At 39.5% G+C, this 22,039-nt stretch overlaps 1 protein-coding gene across 2 annotated transcripts in view; it reads left to right on the top strand.

Annotated features, from left to right (window-relative positions):
- The first annotated feature begins 4,460 nt into the window (after positions 1-4,460).
- Positions 4,461-22,039, top strand: part of LOC122657195 (two-component response regulator-like PRR37) — a 29,493-nt gene continuing 11,914 nt past the window's right edge. For both annotated transcript variants that reach the window (XM_043851927.1, XM_043851929.1), the window contains exons 1-4: positions 4,461-4,963; positions 9,135-9,296; positions 9,426-9,559; positions 9,946-10,107. In XM_043851927.1, the coding sequence (XP_043707862.1) occupies positions 4,609-4,963; positions 9,135-9,296; positions 9,426-9,559; positions 9,946-10,107 (813 nt within the window). In that variant the 5' untranslated portion in view covers positions 4,461-4,608. The remainder of the gene's footprint in view (positions 4,964-9,134; positions 9,297-9,425; positions 9,560-9,945; positions 10,108-22,039) is intronic.

The raw sequence follows: 22,039 nt of genomic DNA on the forward strand, positions 1-22,039 counted from the left end.
GGTAAAAAGAGTTTGGGATAGAGAACGCTACTTGGTCGTGTGGCCCCTGCACCGGCATGGGGATCAATGGGTGCACACATCCAAGCATCCAGTATAGGGGCGGGATGGTCATTTCGCCACCATGTGTCTGACATAGTGGACGTGATCAAGCAGCCTTTTTTCTCAAAAATTGTTTACAAAAGTTTAAAGCTATTTAATACAACTTTTATGTGAAATGACGGGCTTGACCTTCATTGAAAAAAAAAAATTCATCTTAAAAGATCAATCAAGTAAAATTACAATTTCTTAGTACACCACTTTAGTTGCAATAAAGTTTTATCATAATAAATGGGGGTGGGGTAAGGGCTTGAGTGTAGATGGTGAGTCTGCCATGGAAAAAGATAAAAATTTAATTAGATTTTGAAGAAAATCAAGTGAATGACCTGATTAAATTGCACGTTCTATCCTTATTGTGTTGGTGAATTTGTTACTTTTTCACTACATATAATCATTTGACTGCAATTTTAATATAAATAAATTAATGTATCAAATGACATGAATTCTTTGTAAAGGGTGTTAGGATAATTCATAATTGAGTTCTTCTTTTGATTTTTTCCTTAGAATTCTATTGAGCTATTATTGAATGATGTATAGACTTGCCCTATACATTGGACAAAGTGGACTCACAAACTCCCAATTAAACTCTTTTTTCCTTTCTTTTTTAAAATATTTTATTCCCTTCTAAAAGATATTTATGGAAATGTGACCACATAAAGGTTGGGTAATCCGAAGCGAGGTCTCGTGATCAAACCTTCGTCGCTGCATAATTTCTTGGGGCCACCTGCCTGAGGCTCACTAGGGCCCAGAAGCTCTCGGTTCGTGCGTGGCGCGGGGGTCATATACGAGCCCAGGGGGGATTTAATCGGCCTAAAGTCGGATACCCCTCCGGTCTCCAAAAAAAAAAAAGGGTTGGATAATCTTGTTGCATGATTTTCTATCCTATGATAGGTTATGGCCTATAGGGAGGTAAGGTCCACCCTCCCATATTTATAGGTCAATTACAGGTCTAAATCATAGTTTTAAGAATCGATATCGGATTGGTCATATCGTTGATTCGTAATAATATTAGCCGTGATTGATACCGATATTGGATTGATCGATACAATACAAATATATGTGACATTTTAGTCTGGGATCGGTCCAATACAATCGATACAGATCAACATCAATATTGGTGGTGACAAGATGTCCTCTTATTATGCAATACATGGAGAACTATTTGATATGCATGGCGTCTTCTTTCAAGCCCCACTTAGACATGTTATGTGACAAAAAGTAGGATTCTTAGCCATGATGCTTCCTTTGTATCAAATATTTAATTGAATTATTTGGAAAAGAAATTTTTTAGACTTCTTTGGAAACATGTGGATAAATATGATCTAAAAATAAAAGGATGCGTATAATTTACATATTAAACGCGAATTTACTAAGTATGAATGAACATAATAAGAGAAACAATGACAAGGTCATGGTCCACAATGTACCTCTCCTGGTGAGATGCCAAGACTCCCATTTGTTGGAATCCATTGCTTTAGAGTAGACGTACATGAAACCATTTGCTTGTTGCCAGTGCTATTGTTGCTAGTTTGGCGGTGGTTTCTTCCAAAGAGGTATACCATGAACTTGTCATTGAGGAGGTCTGTGACTCACTTGGGTGTCACATAAACCACCATTGCTTGCCTAAATACCAAGAAGATACGACTAATTTGAAAAGAAAAAATTGGATTAGGGATTTGATCAAAAAAAAATTTAATCTGAACCCAACTTTGGAATATTTTTTTATAGGCAGAAGTTTCCTACGACGTCAAAGTGGGAAATAACACCAATGAGAGGGGGAAAGACAAATTTGATGAGAGAGAATGTCAATATAGATCTTATGGCTCATTATATTAGAGGGTATGAAAGGGAATCCCACCCTAACATTGTGTAGATTTTTTTTTTTCCATTTGTTTTCTTATCTAGTTCACATGGCCATTTGAACATTAACATTACAAAAGCGGAGGGGTGTTGCTAGGTTGCGTGGCCCCTGCACTAGCACGGGATTAATGAGAGCATACACGTATGGGCATCCAACATGGGTTTTGAAATTTTTGTTGGAGGTTATTTCTAGTTTAAAGTGTTAGGACTCTGTTGGTTGGTCTCTATCAAGTGATTGGGATGACTATTTCAACTTGGATCTTTATTTCCTCTAGTTCCCTCAGTTCCTCTAGCATGGGGGCTGGAATGACCATCCTATCCCTACCCGGGTGGGGTCCACCCCCCCTATTACAAGAACTAGGGAATTGGGCCGGGTAGGGAACTGGAGGGGATAATTTTCCATTTATGCTATGCTTTCTATATCCTTACCTCTGAAATGTAAATTCGACAAGCTAAGCTTTTTCATATACAAATAATTTTAATATAAGCTCTTTCTTTTGGACAATATAATGGATTTATATTTTTTTTATTTTCATAAAAAAACAAACAAATTATTGATCAATAATAAAAAACTTTTTCATATATAAATAAGGGAAAAGTTTTCACACACAATCGTGTAAACCGTATATGTGAGAGGGTGGGAGTTTCAAGGCATTAATTAATGGGTGGGAATTTAAGACTTTTATAACTATTTGTGAGAGACCCTCTCACATACACGGTTTATACAACCGTGTATGAAAATTTTCCCTTACAAATAATTTTAACATAATATTAGGGAAGTAGTTTTCTGTCTAGGAGGGTGTGTGATCTACACTAGTACTCCCATGAACCTATCTCTCTCCTCTCCATTTGAAAAGACATTTCTACCCGCTTGTTTTGAGGAAGAAAGAGATAAATACATGAGAGTACTGGTGTAGGACACACTCTTGGACAGAGATCTTTTTCCCATATTATTATTAGGTGAATTATTATTGGAATAAGACTGCATACATTTACGCACCGTGGCAGCCCAGCTTATAGATGTGCGCACTCCACACCGTGCCATCCTGTAGAGGAGCCCAAGCCTATATTTATTAGGTAAATTATTATTATTTTTTGGTAAGAGAATAAAATATTGTTTGGTAGCGTAAGTTGCGTAACTCACTAATTAATTCAATAAGGATCAATCCACTACATAAAAAGTCCACGTGTGACAAGCTCAGTGGATAATTTCGTACAAGGGTTGACACCCCTCGTGTCAACCACTAATTTGACGTTGTTATTTGCCTAATTTTTTTTTCCCGCCTATGGCCTTAGATATTTTCATGACAGCCCTGTGTCACTCTCTCTCCATCTTCCTTTTTCTTCACGTTCATGGTGGGAGGGAAACAAGGAATAAGGATATATTTGCCATTTCTATCAAAGTAAACACCATTACGTGTCCGACGTTAGTTTTATTCTGACCACCCTTTAACGTCTACTTTGACGACGTTTGCCACTTTAGGGTTTTGAAGCATCTTCGTGTCTCACGGCCCACAGCCCAACGACGAGACCTTTATCTGGGCTTGGGGTGAGCCACGTGGGCGGGGCCAGATTTGGCGGATCATTTAAGATACGCTACGAACCCTTGTGCTTCCCGCTTTAGATATTGTCCATGTCAGACGCTACCATGGCTTTCATTCTTGTCCACGTGGGAAGTTCTAGAATCTTACGTGGCTCTCGGCGGACGCTCCAGACCTCCATTTTCTCCACGTCATCCGCCTCGAATAATCTAATATCTTCTCGATCTCGTCGATAATTTTCTCACTTTAGCTTCTTCGTGGTTTCCCGACCAGTCAAGCTTCTCTGCAACATATTAAGAAAAAAATTAGAAAATTAAAGGAAGAAGAAGGAAGAAGACGAATAAAGCACTCCCAAACCTATACCGATCTGAAAACAATTGCGTAAAGCTCCTGGTAAGTGTTCCAGTTCCAGTTCCAGTCTGATCTGGTAGTTTGTTGCAGTCCTTCCACAAGATCGAGCTCGACGGTGGTTTCTTTGTTATTATTCAGCAATGAAGCTTTAGAGGTATACTTTTTTTTTTCTCTTCCCCTAACATTTTCGGTTGGGGCTTATTTTAGATAAAATCTGATTAAAGAATGTCATTTTTCTTTTCCAACTATTGAGATAATTACGGTGCTCACTTATAGGAAGTCTTGAAATCTTTTGTGTATAAAAGATTGAATTCTTTTTTCTTTTTTAATTAAAATTTTTAGATGAACGCTTTTGAATTGCATGATCTGTTCAAGCTTTATTCACGTACCAGTTCTATCTGTTTTGAGCAGATATTAGGGTTTGAATTGTTGTTGTTAATCTGATGTCTTGCTGTGTTCGCACTGGGTATGAGTGGATTGTTGAGGCTTGAGTTATGTTTTGAAGCAGTTTAATCTCTTTGAAATCCAATTTGTGGTGACCTTTAGTCATTTATCTCATTCTATATCTCCTTCTCGCCTGATTGCTCATCTTGCAATTTGTATGCGTTTAGGGTATGCGATTAAATTGGTGATCGTTTGATTGTGGAGGGTGATTTCTTGCGGGCAGCGGAATGTGCAAGTTCTCTAGTGGAGTGAAGGAGGGTTTCTCACCAGCTCAATCCTGTGTTTTCCTCATCATCAGTCTTTTTGAATCTGGTTGATGGGGAGTGTTCCTCTGAACAATGGTGGTGGTGGAACCAAAGGGTTGGCCGAACTAAATAACCACGTGCATGAAGAGCCCAAGGAAATTAGGGGCGGAGTTGTGGGTGAGGGGCAGGGTCTCTCTGAAGAAGATGAGTCAAGGGTTAACGAGGTTGCTGAGGATGTAAATGAAGGATACGAAGGTACCATCCACGCTCCAGCTGTTTTGCAGCAACAACAACAGCAGCCTCAAAGCCCAGTGGTTTGTTGGGAGAGTTTTCTGCCTCTTAGAACATTGAAAGTTCTGCTGGTGGAAAATGATGATTCAACACGCCATGTGGTCAGTGCTCTGCTTCGTAATTGCAGTTATGAAGGTTAGTTGTGTTTTTTTTTTTTTTTGTTGTTTGGCAGAGAGTGTTCTTTTTATTTGATCCTCAACTTGAGGTAGTGTGTTTATATTCCATTATGGAAGTGAATGTGTATCATGTTCTTAAAACAGTTTGTGGGTCTTGATATGTTGCACACCTCCTTTTCTGAGTTGTCCCATTTGCTGTGAAGCAAGATTTTTCGTGGTCTTAAGGAAGTCATCAAATCTTTTAGTGTGAGGATTATATTCCTTTTCAGTTTGTTTGAGTTGTTTTCTGATTTGGATTGCTAGAGATTTGAGCGGGGTAATTTGTGCAGCAATCTGATAAGTTTAATGGGTGATTGGCATTACTCTGTGGACAGTGATTGGATTTTCTTTTGCACCTGACGAAGTTTATGTTTGCAAATTTTGTTGCATCATTAGTTCAATTGTTTATTTATGATTGTGATTGCATGACATTAACGGGCTGTGGTTGTCTATATGTTTTTTTGACCTTAAATCTGTTCATGACTAGGGACAGAACCGGGCATTCTGTTCATATGTTCATCACATTATGTGTGCTCACGAATGTTGATTCCAGGACACAAATGTGGGTGTAAATACTGTGTATACATTGAATTAGATCACTTGAGAATCTTGAATGGAATACTTACAGTTGTTTAAAGAACAAGATTCTGGTTAGTAGTCTTCGATTGGTCCCTAAACCGAAGCATGGTACTAAATCTCGTTTCGTTTCGATGTTTCGGTCTGACCGAAATTTCCGAGATACCGAAATTTCATCGAAATATGGTATTTTTCTGTGGGTGTAAAATGCCAAAAATGACCGAGATTTTCGAAAATTTTGAAACGAGATGACCGAAATTACCGAGATTTCCGAAATGAGATGACCGAAATTTCCTAAATATTCGAAATATTGCATTTTTTCGTATCGGACTTGCGTTTCGTTTCGGACAGGTCGAGATACTCGAAATATTCGATATCTCGACCAAAATTTTGCGAGTTTTAATACTATGAACCGGAGAGCTCTTTATCATTGCAACCAGAGATTATGGGTTTTGGTGTACCAACGGTTGATGTCTCCTTTGACTATATATCGGTGTGTTGGATTCATGATGTTTGAGTATGGGTGAAAAAGATGCTCAAAAGAATCCAATCCCATAATTTTTTTGGGGTTGAAATCCACTCCGATATTGGGTGAATATCAGAGAGAGAGAGAGAGAGAGAGAGAGAGAGAGAGAGAGAGAGAGAGAGTTTGTTTGGATGAAAATCCGAATCCGGTGACACGTTTTGTAAAATGTTTGCATAGGTTTCAAAAATATTATGTATTAATATTTATTTTCTAAAAATACCCAATCAGATGTTCAAATTCTTTGCATGCCGTTTCAATAAACTTGGGTTGTGACAATTTTATTTCCATCCCTAAAGGTTTGCCATGTGATTTTGTTAAGTAGAGAGACCAAGTTGATAGTTGACTATTGCAAGTCTAGGAGGAATAAAAGTTATATCTACTCGCGCTGTTCTTATTGATAATTGACTTTCATTGGAAATTGTCGACAATATCCGATAGGCATCTGTGATGGATTTTCCCATTGGGGTTATTCCTTTTCCCAGTGTCAGCGGCTGTGTGTTTTATATGTGCCATGATTTATTAGTCATAAGAGAGAGAGAGAGGGAGAAGGAGAGAGAGAGATCAAATCCAAATTTTCATCACATGGAAATTAAATTTAGTTTCTTTAATCTCATCAGAGGTAAGGATCAAACCATATGCAGGTATAGAGATTTCAAATCCAAATTTTCATCACATGGATTGAGAGAACAGTAACTTTGAGTGTCACAAATGCAACACCTCCAAGGGATTAGAGCTCATCTCCAATTTAGCAGCTGAGAGATGCGACAAATTCACGAATAACTCTTGTTTGTGCAATCGACTCTTTAGAATCTAATTCATAAAGTATAAATTAGAGAGAAATAGGGAGAGTTCTTTCTCTTTTTGAGATTTCGGGGAGAAGTCTCTAAAGAGAGGATATCATACATCGTCTTCCTCTTATTTCTCCTTATTTTTGTTCCAATTAATGACACGTGGTGGAGTAAATGCTGTGTCATGAAAAGAAAAGAAAAGGAGCCTTTTCTCTCTCTTCATTTAAGTTGGTGCTTCCTCTTCCCCCTTATTATATAAAGTAATAACTTAATATTAGTTAATCTCATTAACTAATAAAATCCAAACTCATTAATTAATATAGTGGGTAGTTAAAGCTCTACAGCTCTAGTGACTAAAGACGCTAGACCTACTTCTCATTAAGGGCATTCCTAATCTTCCAAGGTTACCAACTAGATTATCATCACGAGGGACATTCCACATCAGATCGATCTAATCCCAGGATCTTTTCTTCCAAATCAAGCTGCTTATTAGATGAGTCCATCGGAGCATGAAGAGTTAGGGAGACAGGTTAGTTAACTGATTAAAAAGGAACTTGTCAGGGAGAGTATGAGGCTATGAGCCATTGTGCTGTGCCTGCTATCTTTACCCCAAAAGAAGGATTACACCTGGCGAATGTGCATTGATTATTAATTAATGAGTTTGGATTTTATTAGTTATTAAGATTAACTAATATTAAGTTATTACTTTATATAATAAGGGGAAGTATTAACTAATATTAAGTTATTACTTTATATAATAAGGGGAAGAGGGAGCACCAACTTAAATGAAGAGAGAGAAGACTACTTCTTCTCTTCCCTTTTTAGTGACACATCATTACCCCCACATGTGTCATCAATTGAAAAAAAAAAAAAAAAAGAAGAATAGAAAGCTAAGAGAAGAGGATGTACAATATCCTCTTCAGATAATTTTCCCTAAAATCTCAAAAAGAGAAAGAACTCTCCCTACTTCTCTGTCTAATTTATACTTTGAAAAATTTGATTCTAAAGAGTCGATAGCATGAACAAGAGTTGCAATGAAAATTGCAACTCTAAACCCTAAACCTAAACCTAATCTGGTCCACGTCAAAGCCCACCTCATTTACGTAGACTGCATCTACAGAATTCTTGAATTCTGTCCTGCATCATTAGGCTGCCCCCCTGGATAACCTTTCAGTCCGTACTCCTTAAATATTAGTATTTTACCTTGCCAGTTAGACTCCGTCTACATCCTATAATTCTCACTAAGCAGTATCCCAACTCATTGTAGTCTGCTATACAAATATTGTACCTCAATTCTGCACTTTTTAAAGCCAGTCGTTTTTAAATCCTTTTCCCAACTAACTTTAACTGCATCATGTTTTTCTTCCCTTTGCCCTTCAACCAGTTCAATTATCACCCCTTATTGGTGCCCACCCACGTGAGCAAGCTTCCCTTGTGTTTCGCTCCTCTTTTAGGCCATCTTGTCACCTATTGGTGCAACTTGAAAAATTCCCTGAATTGTATACAATTCTGTTCTTTCTTTCCTAGTCTTGCTACTCGTCCTAATCACTGAACTGTGGCTCCAGTAGTTCTCATTGGTGCAATTAGAGATCCCAACATTGCTCCTTTGTATGTTAGGAGCGACCTCAATAGTTACAGTTAAGTTTATTATCCCTTTTATAAGAAACAGAGACTTCAAAGCCAAGACCTCAGCCTCCTCTACCATAGCTCTTCCACCACAATGCCAGATGTGAAAATTTTCCCTGTCTGGAGTTGGTGCTGAAGAGAAATGTACATCTAGGTTCCATTTACATTTATTATTATGATTGTCCCATTCCTAATTTGGAATCCTTAATATACCTTGAGGTTAAAATAAGGTGTGAATTCCCTAATCAAATCCCTTTTCTGTTTATTAGTTTCTTTCTATGACATTTTGCCTGGACAAAAAGTAAATGATTTAAAGGAACGTGATGGATTCATTAGACCTTTAACGTGGTGTCGACTTTTATTTTTTATGATAATGTTTTATGAAAGTATATGTATTTTCTTGGTATTTATTTCCATAATAGTTAATGCCTAATAGTAGTTTATTATGATGAAGATTTTGGATTAAGAATTTTAAGTTGGAGCAATTATTTCTAATTTTATGTACTAAAGTAACATCATAATGCTGTCTTGGTACTTGTATATGATTTTGTGACCAGACAGTCATTATCTCAATATTTAGTTCTTCATACCTGTTGTCTCTTCGTCATCCTGAATTTTGGATTGGATTTTGGCAGTTACAACTGCTTCAAATGGTTTACAAGCGTGGAAAATCCTACAAGATCTGACCAATCATATTGATCTTGTGCTAACTGAGGTGGTCATGCCTTGTTTATCGGGCATTGGTCTTCTTTGCAAGATAATGAGCCATAAAACCTGCAAGAATATTCCTGTGATTAGTAAGTATTTTTCCTGCATCCCTTCATTACTAATTCTGGGCCTCTGGCATTAAAGTCTAGTTCTTGTTCTCATGGTTTCTAGCAAGGTTGATATGTTTAACTACTAAACCTAATGAGGTTTGTATGCAGTGATGTCATCTCATGATTCTATGGGTATAGTCTTTAAGTGTTTGTCAAAGGGTGCAGTTGACTTTTTAGTGAAGCCTATTCGAAAGAATGAGCTTAAAAACCTTTGGCAGCATATTTGGAGGAGATGCCATAGTGTGAGTTGCTAATTTGTTTCTATTTCTTTAACTTTAGATGGAAATTTGAATCTTTTTTTTTGTAACTTGAGATGTAAATTCATATTATGAACAAAATTCGGGAAACTAGATCTTGGGTCATTTGTTGATATTAGTATGGACATTCTAATGGCATGCTTTGGTAATAGGCCATCAATTTATTCGTTTGTACTAATAGAATTGTTCTTATTGGCAAGGTTGATCTCATATATGTAGTAAGAGTTTCAATCAAGGAGACTCTTTTGGATTCTATTAGATTTATTGCTTGTCTAGTCGTTATGAATTACACACAATTTACTTGACTGGGACTGTTGCTGCTGTTTCCTGTTGCTATTCAATGTTGCATTAATTTTTCATCTTCTTCTCAGTCTAGTGGTAGTGGAAGTGAAAGTGGTGTACAGACTCAAAAATCTGCTAAGTCAAAAAGTGTTGAAGAGTTTGACAACAATACTAGCAGCAATGATGAAGATGATAATGGGAGCATTGGTTTAAATGTTAGGGATGGAAGTGACAATGGAAGTGGCACTCAGGTATGGATCTACTTGTATGTTCTGTCTAATCTTTTATTACATCTCTAAAAGTATGATTTGTGGTCTGTAGTTTGCCTCAAAGCTGTTCTCAAGCTTTAACTGTCTTGCGTGTTTGTATGACCTCTTTGTGCCGCCCTCAGTTTTTCACTAATTTTTCTTTTTCTTCGGAAGGAAAATAGAAAACCTGAGTGGTATATTTACTTTATCATTGGTTGTTCATCTACTGTTGCTAAAAGATTGCTCATGTTTTGGAAGGAAAAGTTTGGTGTTGTTTTAGTTTACATCTGCTGATCATTAACTTGATATAGTTTTATTTGGTGATTACAAACTCGGTCGGTCTTGAGTCTCGACTCTTGATAGCACTTCATGCAATCTTCTCAAGCATAAGCTAATAATGTAAGGGTCTTGCCCATATTTTTTGGACAAAAAACTCCATTGGTCTCTCCCCTCCTCACCCCCCAAAAAAAAAGTTGATTTTTTTTGGAGGTATCTTGCGTTTCTTCTGGCCTGTCAAAGACTCAGAACACATTCAATGTAATGGCAGTTTAAGAAAGAATTTTTTTTTTATCTTAGACCTATTAGTTCAGAGCCTTCAGTTATTAGTATCGTATTGTGCATCTTGATGAATTAGCAAGGTACTAGGTTTTGGTTTTGAACCTGGTTTCAACCAGGTTCGAAACCGAAATGTTTTGACCAAAACCAAAATTTCAGTCGAAACATGTACGTTTTTTGTTCAAGTTTCGATGTTGGTTTCGAGGGCCAAATGACCAAATTAGGTCCTCAAACTTCTAGGACACCCTATTTTAGGCCCTTTAAAACATAGTGGAACCCTTAGATTTGAAAAAATACACCCAAAATGGTAGTTTGACTTTGGACCCTAAGTTGGTAGTGTGTACTGTTTACATTCTCTAATATGGCCTATTCCACACAATGTTTAGAACTAGAACATATATAATTCAAGTAAAACAACTTAAATATGTATTAGGAATTAATAGACATCAAATTATAAGTCATTTCATAAATCATGCATTATACATGGTTTGTTATAAAGAGTAACATATATCAGAGTAAACAATAGTACAATACAAGCAATGAGTCACCCCTATGCCCATCCTAGAGTCCTAGACTCGTACAAAAACGAGTCTCGGTCAGGATCAAAACCACTAGAATGTTGTTGCTGCTACTGAATCTAGTTATCCTCCTACCACAAAAGCTGGCCATGTCATAGTGTGGTGAAAGAAACACTCGAAGTCCTCCACAACAGCCTTATAAATTGTATCATCAACATACTAGAAATACCCTAACCTAGGGTATAGATCTTTGAACCATGAGGAACTCGATCGAGAGCCACTACTACTGGATGGTACATGTGAATCTGGAACCGGCATTGACATGTATGGCTGGGGGCCAAGAACGAGATGTTGTCTACAAAATCTGACCCATGTGTGTGACAGGGATCAAGAACTCAGGTTTCGACCTGGCTGAAACCGAGTTTTGGTCGAAACCTACCGAAACCAGGTCAAAACCTGGTACTTTCTCCCATACATGGGGAAACCTTGGTTGGAGGGGTTTTTGTCGAAACCAAGTCGAGATATGCCTTTCTCGGTCGAGATGAGGTATTATATAGGCCTGGTTCAAGGTGGTTCAACCATGTTTCGACCGAAACATGGTCGAAACCCTGCACTTTTAAAAATCCACCTCCAACTCGTCTTGGAAACCTGCGAAACCGAGATATCTCGATGGTTTCGACCGAGTTCTTAATCCATGGTGTGTGACTGATGTCATTGACCCTCATACTTGGAGGATAATGACGGTGAAGAGCTAAACTGTCCAAACCGACCATACCCATTATAGTCGGAACCAGTGCTCCCCGTGGCATTTGATGATGCACGCCATTGCCCCATGCATAACACTCTCATCCATACTCAAGCCTTCAAGAATGTAAATCAAGCTCGTAACATTGACGTCCATGGACTCCATGTTATCATCCTTAGGTGGTGGTATGAATCAGCAACGCATGCCTCTTGAGTAGCCTGCATGTGCACCGTGGTGCTCATCTTGTGTGGCATGTTTGAACTAAGTCTTGCCTGTGAAGCGGCTACTCTGGCTCCAACTTTGGCTCGTGGCATCTCTCATGCATACATGAATGTCTATCACCCCCATCACCCCCATCATCATCATCATCCATCATATGGGGACGTGTGCGAGTGTGGCCACTAGAATGCGGCCAGTCGATGTCACCATCATCTCCACCAGCTTGAGACTTGAAAGGTTGTGGTGCCTATGAATGAACACAGTCCTCTCGAGACGCCATAAACTCGTCCACATCAATACTCATCTGACTAGCTATCTCGGGGTTGGGCCTACCCCCAACCTAATCCATGGTAGGGTTACCTAGATCTTCACCCACTCGTATAGGGGATCCTTATCATCCGAGTTAACCTGGAAAATATTGGCAAGCTCGATCAGATATTTATCGCCACCATCCATGCCTTTGTGTATTTGCTGCATCCTCGGTCTTATGTTATAATGCACATACACCAATTGCTCCAACCGTGTGTGACCCAGTTGGTTTTGTGTCCTAGAGTGGACGAGTGAGAATGTACTTTAGTTGCGCTCGCATCCGGAGGCAGAACAATTTTTGGAGAGCACCTTGATTGCTATCTTTCTCAAATTAGGTGCATCTCTTCCATAGAGTACCTGCCATTCGGCTGCATTAGATTATTGATGTTTAGTGATTGTACTTAGTACATCTGTATATGAATTGAATGTAGACAAAATGATAAATAATGCTGTGTACCTACCAGGTTCCGTGGTTTCTCTGGCAGACGTTGCGGCTGCATGACCAAAACTCCCAAGAGCATCCTTGAAGATCTTTATCTATACTCATTTCAAACATGTGAAATGGTTGCATTAGTACAAAATCAAGTAATTATATTCCTTATAAATATTGGATAAATTAGTGACTACCAAATCTCACCTCATAATTGCATCTCGCTTTTATGGTTGAATTAGGCTCCAACTTTCTCATCACATTTTCCGCTACTTCTATCAGTGATTTATCCATCCCACATTGACGCTTGTGTTGGTACTTGGAATTGAGATAGTATGCTGAGAATTATATAATGAACTTGTCAATACTTATGAATATGTAATTGGAATGTAAATTAACTTAAGTACCTTGAACTAAACATTTAAACCTCACCAACTCTATGCAATGGATGCATCAAGTGCCTCTCTCATCGCTCCTCAACAATCTTCAGGTATGCCCTTCCACCATGAATTAGCGTTGCTCACACACATTCCTTCATTATCTTCAAGGCAACATACAGGTGTGGTAAGGTAGGCTTCTTCTCAAAGTCTACCATCCTCAATTGCTTTATCGCTGGCTCCAATATAAGAATGACCTTCAGGACATGCTAGAACTGGTCACTAGAGATGACTGCAAATGTTGCCCTACCCTGTGGCGAACCCGACTCCCTCCAACCACACCATTCCTCTAAAGCAAACATGGACCTCAGACGACCCATCTTCATCTCAAAACTCTTCAATGCAATGGAGTTGATGGCAAATCGAGAAATGCCAGGCCTCACCAAATTTCCACCGCACTTCTCCCTCAATATCTGTAAATCATATCCATGGTTGTAGACATATATGGTCTCTTGTCTTAACCCGTTCGACCATATCCGCTACCATGGATCTCTTTCCCATGTCCTTAAGCATGGGGTCAGTGCAATGGGATGCATATGGTGTCCAAAAGAGGTGGTACACTAGTACCTGCTGTTGTGCATCAATCTCTCACCTGCCTTCTTAAAGTTGCTCCTGTTTTCATCACCGGTTGGACAAGGTTTTGTACCCCTACCTCCTACTACATCTTCAACAACTTATAAATATACTTTGTATCCTTTTTATCCTTGTATGCATCCACAGACTTCAAAAAGATAGTCTTACTTACCATCACAATAGACCAGGAAGTTGATGGATTGTCTAGTGGATCCAGTCCAACCATCACACATCACAATCACTCCATAGTTCTCCCATGTTCCCTTCAATGTATCAATGTATTCTTTCAGCTACTTTTGATGGGACAAATAGACATTCATCAATTCATATGGAGTGGACCCCTTCACTCCTAGGTTAGCCTTCCCTACAATGTCAAGAATAGCCTGATAGTATGGTCCCTGAGCAACATTAGTTGGGATGCTATTAAAGTAGAAGAACTTTGAAATGGAATCACCAAGTTTCCCTTTCCAATCACCCAGACTTGCTTAAGCCATCTCTGTCTGGTATCCCTAGTCCTATACAGTAGAGGATCCTACTGATGCACCTCAATGTAATGATAATCATCAACTGGTACTGGTGTTTGGGGGGAGGGGGGTTCCCTCACACACAGTGATCTCTTGAAAGGCAACTCCCCCTGCCTTTACTTCTTCCTCCTCTCCCTTGTGGGCCCTACCTTTGGTGCAAGTACTCTAGAGCCAGAGTAACCAGCTCCTTTCCCCATGTCCTCTCCTAACCCTCCCCGCTTGATGGGTGACTCGGCTTGCTGCTTGAGCTTGCTGGAATTGGCTCTTCTTTGCCTCTGTCTCAAAATCAGCAGGCATGTAATCACTATCAGAGTCAGCCCCTGCTGCTAGTGGGTGTCTCTCTAGCCTTGCCTCCTCAAACTCCTCTCTTGTCCTTTGCATTTCAGCCTTCTTTTGTCTTCCTCCCTTCAAGAGCTTAGCCGTGGCCTTCTGTACCTCATAAGGAACCTTGCCACATTTGGCCACATCCCTGTAGCCACCAGCCAGATGCCACTTCTGTGTAGTGGCTCCCTGAATTTATTATAATGCCCAATAGTTACATTGTGACTTTTTCTTATCATTTCCTATAGGCATTCCATGCTTTCATGCTACATCTCTCCACTTCCACCCTCAGCTATTGCGCAATCTTTTTATTTTTTATAACCCGAACTTATCTGGGACTCGGGTCAGCCCCTAGAATTTTATTAAAATCCTCAAAAGAATAAGTGAATACAAGGGGGGGGGGACATACCGCCTTACCCCAACCCAAAGAGCAAAAGCACTCTTGACCTCTCAAAAGTTAAGCCAGAAAACCCAAAAAGAAACTATTTCCTGAGAACAGGCAGACCCGCCTTATCCTCCCGTAGAATTGCCTGAAAATCGCCCACAGGCATGTAGCCCTACTGAAACGTGGCAGAGTCTCCTGTATCACATGCCAGGTTGGCAAGCCAGTCAGCCGCTCTATTACTCTCCCGGAATGCAACTGTCACAGACTCACAGTAGCCCGCATAGCAGAAACCAAGGCCAAGATCTCACGGAATCAGTACCAACCTTGCCATAAGTTACACTTCCTCTGGCTAACCATTCTGACTGTGGAAGCAGAATCTGAGTTAACCACTACATCAAGGAGACTCAAATCTTGACACAAGAGCAAGCCATCCGTCAATGCTCGAAGCTCGGCAACCGAGTTAGTGCAAACACCATAAAAATTAGCAAAGGCTGCCAGAACCTCACCATTCGGGTTCCTATTGACCCCCCCACCCCCTCCAGAATCTGGATTTCTCCTACTCGCACCGTCCACATTCAGTTTTACAGAGACAAAGGGTGGGCACCAGTAAATAGGCAGAGGGTGTTTCAAAGAGGGCAATGGAGGAATAATGCCAAAGCACTGCAATATTAGCCCGTCCCTCAAGGATCCTGAGTGACCCACCTTAGGGGGTAAATGGATTTCCCTCGCCCAGGCTTTTATTTTTTCCACTATTGCCCCTGCAGTGCGCCTACTCTCCCCATGCCTTCTATTGTTCCTCTCCTTCCAAAGCTCCCAAACAATCAAAGATGGCAGGATTCCTGAGATGTAAGCACTCAGGCTGTTACAGCTTGCCGAACTCTACCACAGAGAGACTCGACTTCTGACATCCTGGTAGGGAACATAAGAGATGTCAAAAAAATGCATTCATTATTAGCTATACTACATCATTTAAGACTCTTAAAACAATCATATAGATATCCTATTTTCCCCTCTCATATCTTTTCTTAATTAAAAACAAATTTTATAATTTTTTTAGAAATAATAATATCATGATTTACCAAAATAATAATGGAATGAGACATATCATCATTTTCAGTTGTAAGTACAACAACAATAATTTCATCAATTTTAAAGAAATAAAAAAAGGCCTACCCAGTGCATGAGGCTCCTGCCATTGCGGGGTCTGGAGAGGGTCATAATGTACACAACTTACCCCTATTATCTCAGAGAGGCTGTTTCCAGACTCGAACCCGTGATCACTTGGTCATAATGGAGCAACCTTTACCGGTGCACCAAGGCCCGCCCTCAAAGAAATATCAAACCAAAACAGAAAAATATTTCCCTATTTTTTTTTTCAAATTTTTGTAATTTTTCAAAATAATTTTAAAATCAAGAAATTAAAATAATTAACCTTTGGACAGAAAGGACCCCTTGACTCCTTGAGGCCGTAGATCGGACAACAGTGTCCAACATATGTAAAATTGACCTCTAAACACAGAGTATTATCCCTATTTTTTCACAATCAAAATTTTCCAAAAAATAAAAAAATATTTTAAAAATAGAAAATGAATTCCGGTGCCGTGAAGTCATAGATCGGGATACAATGTATAAGATATAAAAATTTGAATGCCAACCACCAACTATTCACATCTTTTCTTTTTTGCAAAAATTAGTTTTTGGGAGAAGTGATATACCTCCAAGTTTGAATCTTGCACAAATCTTCCAATAACGCAACAAATCGTCGCTTCCACTGCATTCCTCTACTGCCCAAGCACTGGTTTCAACCTTGTACGATAGTGATTTGGCCAAAAAAGCAAGAAAACAGTATTTTCCAAGGGCCTGTGGTGAAACCAGGCCAAAGTGTCACGAAATGGGTCGAAATTATGACCCATTTTGTGCGAAACATGGTATTTAAAGTATGTGCCATGAACAATTTCAACTGGAATTTCAGCGAAGATAAAAGACTGAAATTTCGGTCGAAACATTGAAATCCTAAGGTACATAGTTGTCATGGCTTCTATGTGACCCAAGGCGTTGGCGGGGGCCTGGAAGCAAGACAAAACCAACAAGGAGTCCGGACTAAGTACCGCTAACCCGAATGAATTGATGACCGCTATCGACGATGGCTATTCTCACTAACCGGATACGCTACGAAACTGTTGACTTCAATGCCTTAGTGCTTTGCTTCTTCTTCTGTGTGTTATCCTTTGCTTTGCTCGTCTTTCCATCCTTTCATTCCTTCCCCACCCCTCTCAACTAATTACGCCTTTGTAACATCATCACCAACAACACTCCAAGCCTGCTTGTAGAAGTGAGCTGTATACCCATCCAGGCCAGGAGCCTTGTTGCCCTTCAAAGAGAACATAGCTTGTCTCACCTCTTCAGGGGTCACCTCTTGGATCAGATCAAGAGCTTGCTGATCATCTAACTTCCTTTCAAAGTTAATAAAATTTGCCACATCTGCACTCAAAGGAGGTAAATCTTAAGAACCCACAGGCGTCCAAGGCGCCTGGATGCCTAGGCGTCGCCTAGAACTATGCTAAGGTATCACAAGCTGTTTCGTTTCCACAGTCTGCGAAACTGACACATTATTTCATGAAATTTGGTGAAATTTCGCGAAACTGTGTACCATGTGAATTACACTGTTGCTGCCTGAATAGTTCATCTGATCTACAAGCCTTTAGAGTGATGAAAGAGGTGAATCTACAGTGTTACATTTTTCAATTCTCAGGCTTTGCAGTGATTAGCAATTCTATGGTTCATCAGTGATGCCAAACTTGAGAGAATCTGCTAAAAAAAGAAAGAAAACCATCCGACCTCTTGCTTAGAGGTGCTCAGATCTAGTCACAGGGTGAGGGGCATTATTTTAGGGGATAATACAATTCTTTCCAGATGCATTTCACCTGTCAGAGGTGCTCTGTTTTTTTATGGAAGAGGCAACTAATCTTAAATGCCTAATGTTATCTATAATATTGGCCTCATTATGATCCCTTTCCTAAAATATCCTAACCTCTATAAGAAAGAGAGAGAGAGAATATCCGGCTTCACATTAAAAGTGCCTACTTGCAAAACTTAACAGTTTTAGTCATGAACTTGTTTGCACTCGACTTCTAAGGTTATATCTCTTTCTTCATCTCCAGCACTTCCATGTTATAATCGGTGAATTGTTTCAGTATCTTTATTGATGGATGATATGAGCCTGAAGCCTCCGAGTTATTTTTATCACTGTATCAAGCTGGTTTGTCAACCAAGTGACCAACTTGGATTTTATGTTACCATTAACTTTTCTATTTCTTAGCGCCCCCTAACCTTTTATCACTCGGTTAACGCCACCTTTTATGCACCACTCAGGGACAGAGAAGCTTATTCATGTTGGGTGTTTGGTCCAGGAGGCCTAGAAGTTGAACCCAAGCCATCCATTAAGGAATTTCAGGTGTGCCTGTGATGCATTAGCAATCTATTGGTTTAATAAAACCAATCCAATTTGGAAACCTAGGCCCAAGATTATTAAGTCAAAGTAATGTAGCCTAGGTGAAATAAATCTCACTTAGGACCAGGTTCTGTTTTAGGGTTGGCCGAATGGGCAGTTTAGGGTAACTAGGGCAAAATTAGGGTTAGGAATGGGAGATTGAGTTAGGGTTTTATTGGGTAATGGTCTGCTGAATTTTAGGAGTCTATTAGAATAGGTTTTAATGAGGTTTGAATAAGAAATAGAAATTCAGAAATATTAGGGTTAGGGTTTTGGGTTTCCAGATTTAGGATCTAAGCTGAAACTAGGGTTAGGAACAGATTTAGGGGCTGGGCTTTAGGTCGAGTTTTCCTAGCAGAGAGGGGGTGGTTCGGCTGGACTTTGGTGGGGTTTTGATGGCTGGTTAGGCCTAGGCAGATCTTAGGGTTTCTGGGTTTTTATGTTGAGGGAGGGAATTAGGGTTTGTAGTGGATAGGTGAGGCTGCAACCGAGATCGAGTGGGAGGGTTACTGTGATGGACCTGTGGTTAGGTTTTGAGTGTAATCTGATGAGGGAATAGGGCTGTGATGAATGTAGATGAAGCTAGGGTTTGGGGAAGTCGATTAGGTTAGATGGAAGTAAGAAGAAGAGATGATAAAGTTGCAGGAAATTGTAACTCTTACTGGAATTGCAGAATTTCAGCAGCAGCAACCTTGAAGAACTTGAAGGAAGAAGATGACGAACCTCCCGATCTGCAAGATGCAAGGAGTCGCCGGATTACTCCAGCCCTAGCCCTTGATATTACTCACAAGGGGCCTTGATATGACACACAAGACAGAGAAGCAGCAGCAGTCATGGCGGCAGCAGCAAGAAGAAACAAAATTTCAAACATAATAGGTGGGGGAGCCTCCCACGATTCTACTATTTATAATAATAAAGGGGGGCCTAAAGGCCTTACAAATAATCAATCTAAAGCAATCCTAATCAGATTAGGAGTTGGGATTCCTAATCTGAATCCTAATTATAAAACATAGAATAGACTTATACTCTAAATAGGAGTATAAGTGTAAACAACTAAAACAAATAAAATAAAATACTAATCCCTCTAAAATCGTGGAGGGGAACTAAGAAGATAAACCATGAAAAAGACTGTTTTAACCTTAGGCTAAAAGAACAAACAAATAAAAAGGCTCCAACGAAAAAATCAAAGAACAGCCAAATTAATCATGGTTTCGGCTTCTGCATCACAAAGTGGTTCAGCTTCAAATCCAACCCCTTATCTTCTGGGTCCTTTCAAAAAAGTCACGTGGGAGGGAGTGGCTCTCCACTGTTTATTTCTCTTAAGTAAGTGGATCCAATCAAAAAGTCTGCCATGGGTTACTGTCTAAGTCAGTGAAGAGTGTCATTTAGGTATGATACGTGAGTTCCCTACATTTTGGAGGGGTTTAGTTGGGCTCTAGTCGAGTAGTTGTCAAGTCACTTTAGACATGACTAAAAACAATTAGGCCAGCTAACTCTCTCTCTCTCTCTCTCTCTCTCTCCCTTCACTATCTTATATAAACTCTTAGCAATCTGTTTTCATTTGTTTGTATCACTTTGTGTCGTGTCTAGAATCTAGATCTGAAACTTTTTGCAGGTTCTGTTTGTTCAAGAACTAGAGTCAGGTTAGATTTTATCATCTTTTCTCTAAAACCTTCTGCAATTCGCTTGTCTTTATCTGTTAAACTCTTCCTTTGATTCTGTCAACCTGACACAATTCTGGACAATCTGATTTAGCTGTTGAATCTCTCTATTGAGTTCTCCGTAATTTCTGGAGATGAATTCTGGGTTCATAAATTTATCTTCAAGTCTGATTCAGATTCATTCCTTTATTTAGCTCATCACCCGCAAGCTACAAACTGGATCTCCTGATGGCCTGCTGTCTCAGCTTGATTGTGATTGCTCATATTGGCCAAATCTGGAATATTGAACGAGGGATTGTAAAATCCATAAATCTTGTATGAGTTGGGGAGCTCCTTTAGTTTCAGTTGTAATCGGAATCATATAAAGTTGTTGCAACCATTTATAGTAGTAAGAAAATGTCTTGTAGTGAAATTCTATATCTATGGTTGTGATGTTTGGAACTTTGTGCTAGTGGTACTATTTAAGAAATTTCCAAACAATATCTGTGTTCATTGAACAATGTGAGTGATGCAGTTGCTCTACTTTGGTTGGACAATCATGAACCACTTTGGAAGCCCAAACCAAGGAGTGGTCCTAAACCAGTTTTCTGGTCTGGCAAGGGTTGGTAGGCTACAACATAGGAGATTTATTTACATGTAATCATTATTTTATTCTCTTTATTTTTGAAGGTTGGGTAGATTAAGTAGGGGGATAGTTTCCATATTTTAATATCCTTGTTTTAGAGTAGTTTCTATTTCTTGTTGGAGTTTTACTTATTTATTGGCATGTAGCACAATGGATTTTTAGAATGAATTGAATAGAAGTTTTGAGTTGTTTATTAAGAGTGTGTGGCGAGTTGCAGATTTGGCCAACAGTACCTTTTCCACTCCTCCATTCTTTGCTGCCATCTCTGTCTCTCTCTCTCTCTTCTTCTTTCCTATTTTCCCTTTTCACATACCCTGTTCTGGCGCACAACAATATCCTTCGATTGTGAACTGATCTCCTGCACCCCTTCTTCTTTCCTCCCATCGTCTAGGCGTATGACTGCTGGCTTTAGGCGACTTTAAGCTCTGAATCTCAGACCCAAAATCTTTCCTTGTGATGAAACACCAAACTGAAACCAAACCTGGTTTCTATTCTATCAACAATAATTATGCAGCCTTATCCCAACTAAATGGGGTCGGCTACATGGATCCTTGCCCTCCAATCAGCTCTATTCGAGGTCATACTTGATACAGTGCCTAAGCTATGCATGTCTTTCCTCACCATGTCTCCTAAGGTCATTTTAGGTCTGCCCTAGGTTCTTTTAGTTCCTTCAATTTGAATCAAATCACTCCTTTGTATTGGGGTATCCAAAGGCCTCAATTGAACATGGCCATGGCCCACCCTAAACGACCTTCTCATAGCTTATCATGTATCGGAGCTACTCCCAAATCAGCTATAATATGATAATTCCTTATTTTATCCTTGCCACTCATCCATCTCAACATTGTCATCTCTGCTACACTGAGTTTATCTATACAATGCTTCTTAACTGCCCAACATTCCGCACCATACATCATAGCTGGTCGTAATAACTATCCTATAAAATTTTCCTTTAAATTTTAAAGGAATACACCCATCACACAACACTCCGGACGCACCTCTCCACTTCATCCATCCTATTTTAATTCTCTGTGAAACATCATCCTCTACATCACCTTCCGTATTTATGGTTGAGCCCCGATACCTAAAATAATCACTTTGCGGAATCTCGCTCTTATCAATTTTCACCACTTCATTATCCGT

Source organism: Telopea speciosissima, chromosome 1 (assembly GCF_018873765.1).
Source record: "Telopea speciosissima isolate NSW1024214 ecotype Mountain lineage chromosome 1, Tspe_v1, whole genome shotgun sequence".
Classification (NCBI taxonomy): Eukaryota; Viridiplantae; Streptophyta; class Magnoliopsida; order Proteales; family Proteaceae; genus Telopea; species Telopea speciosissima.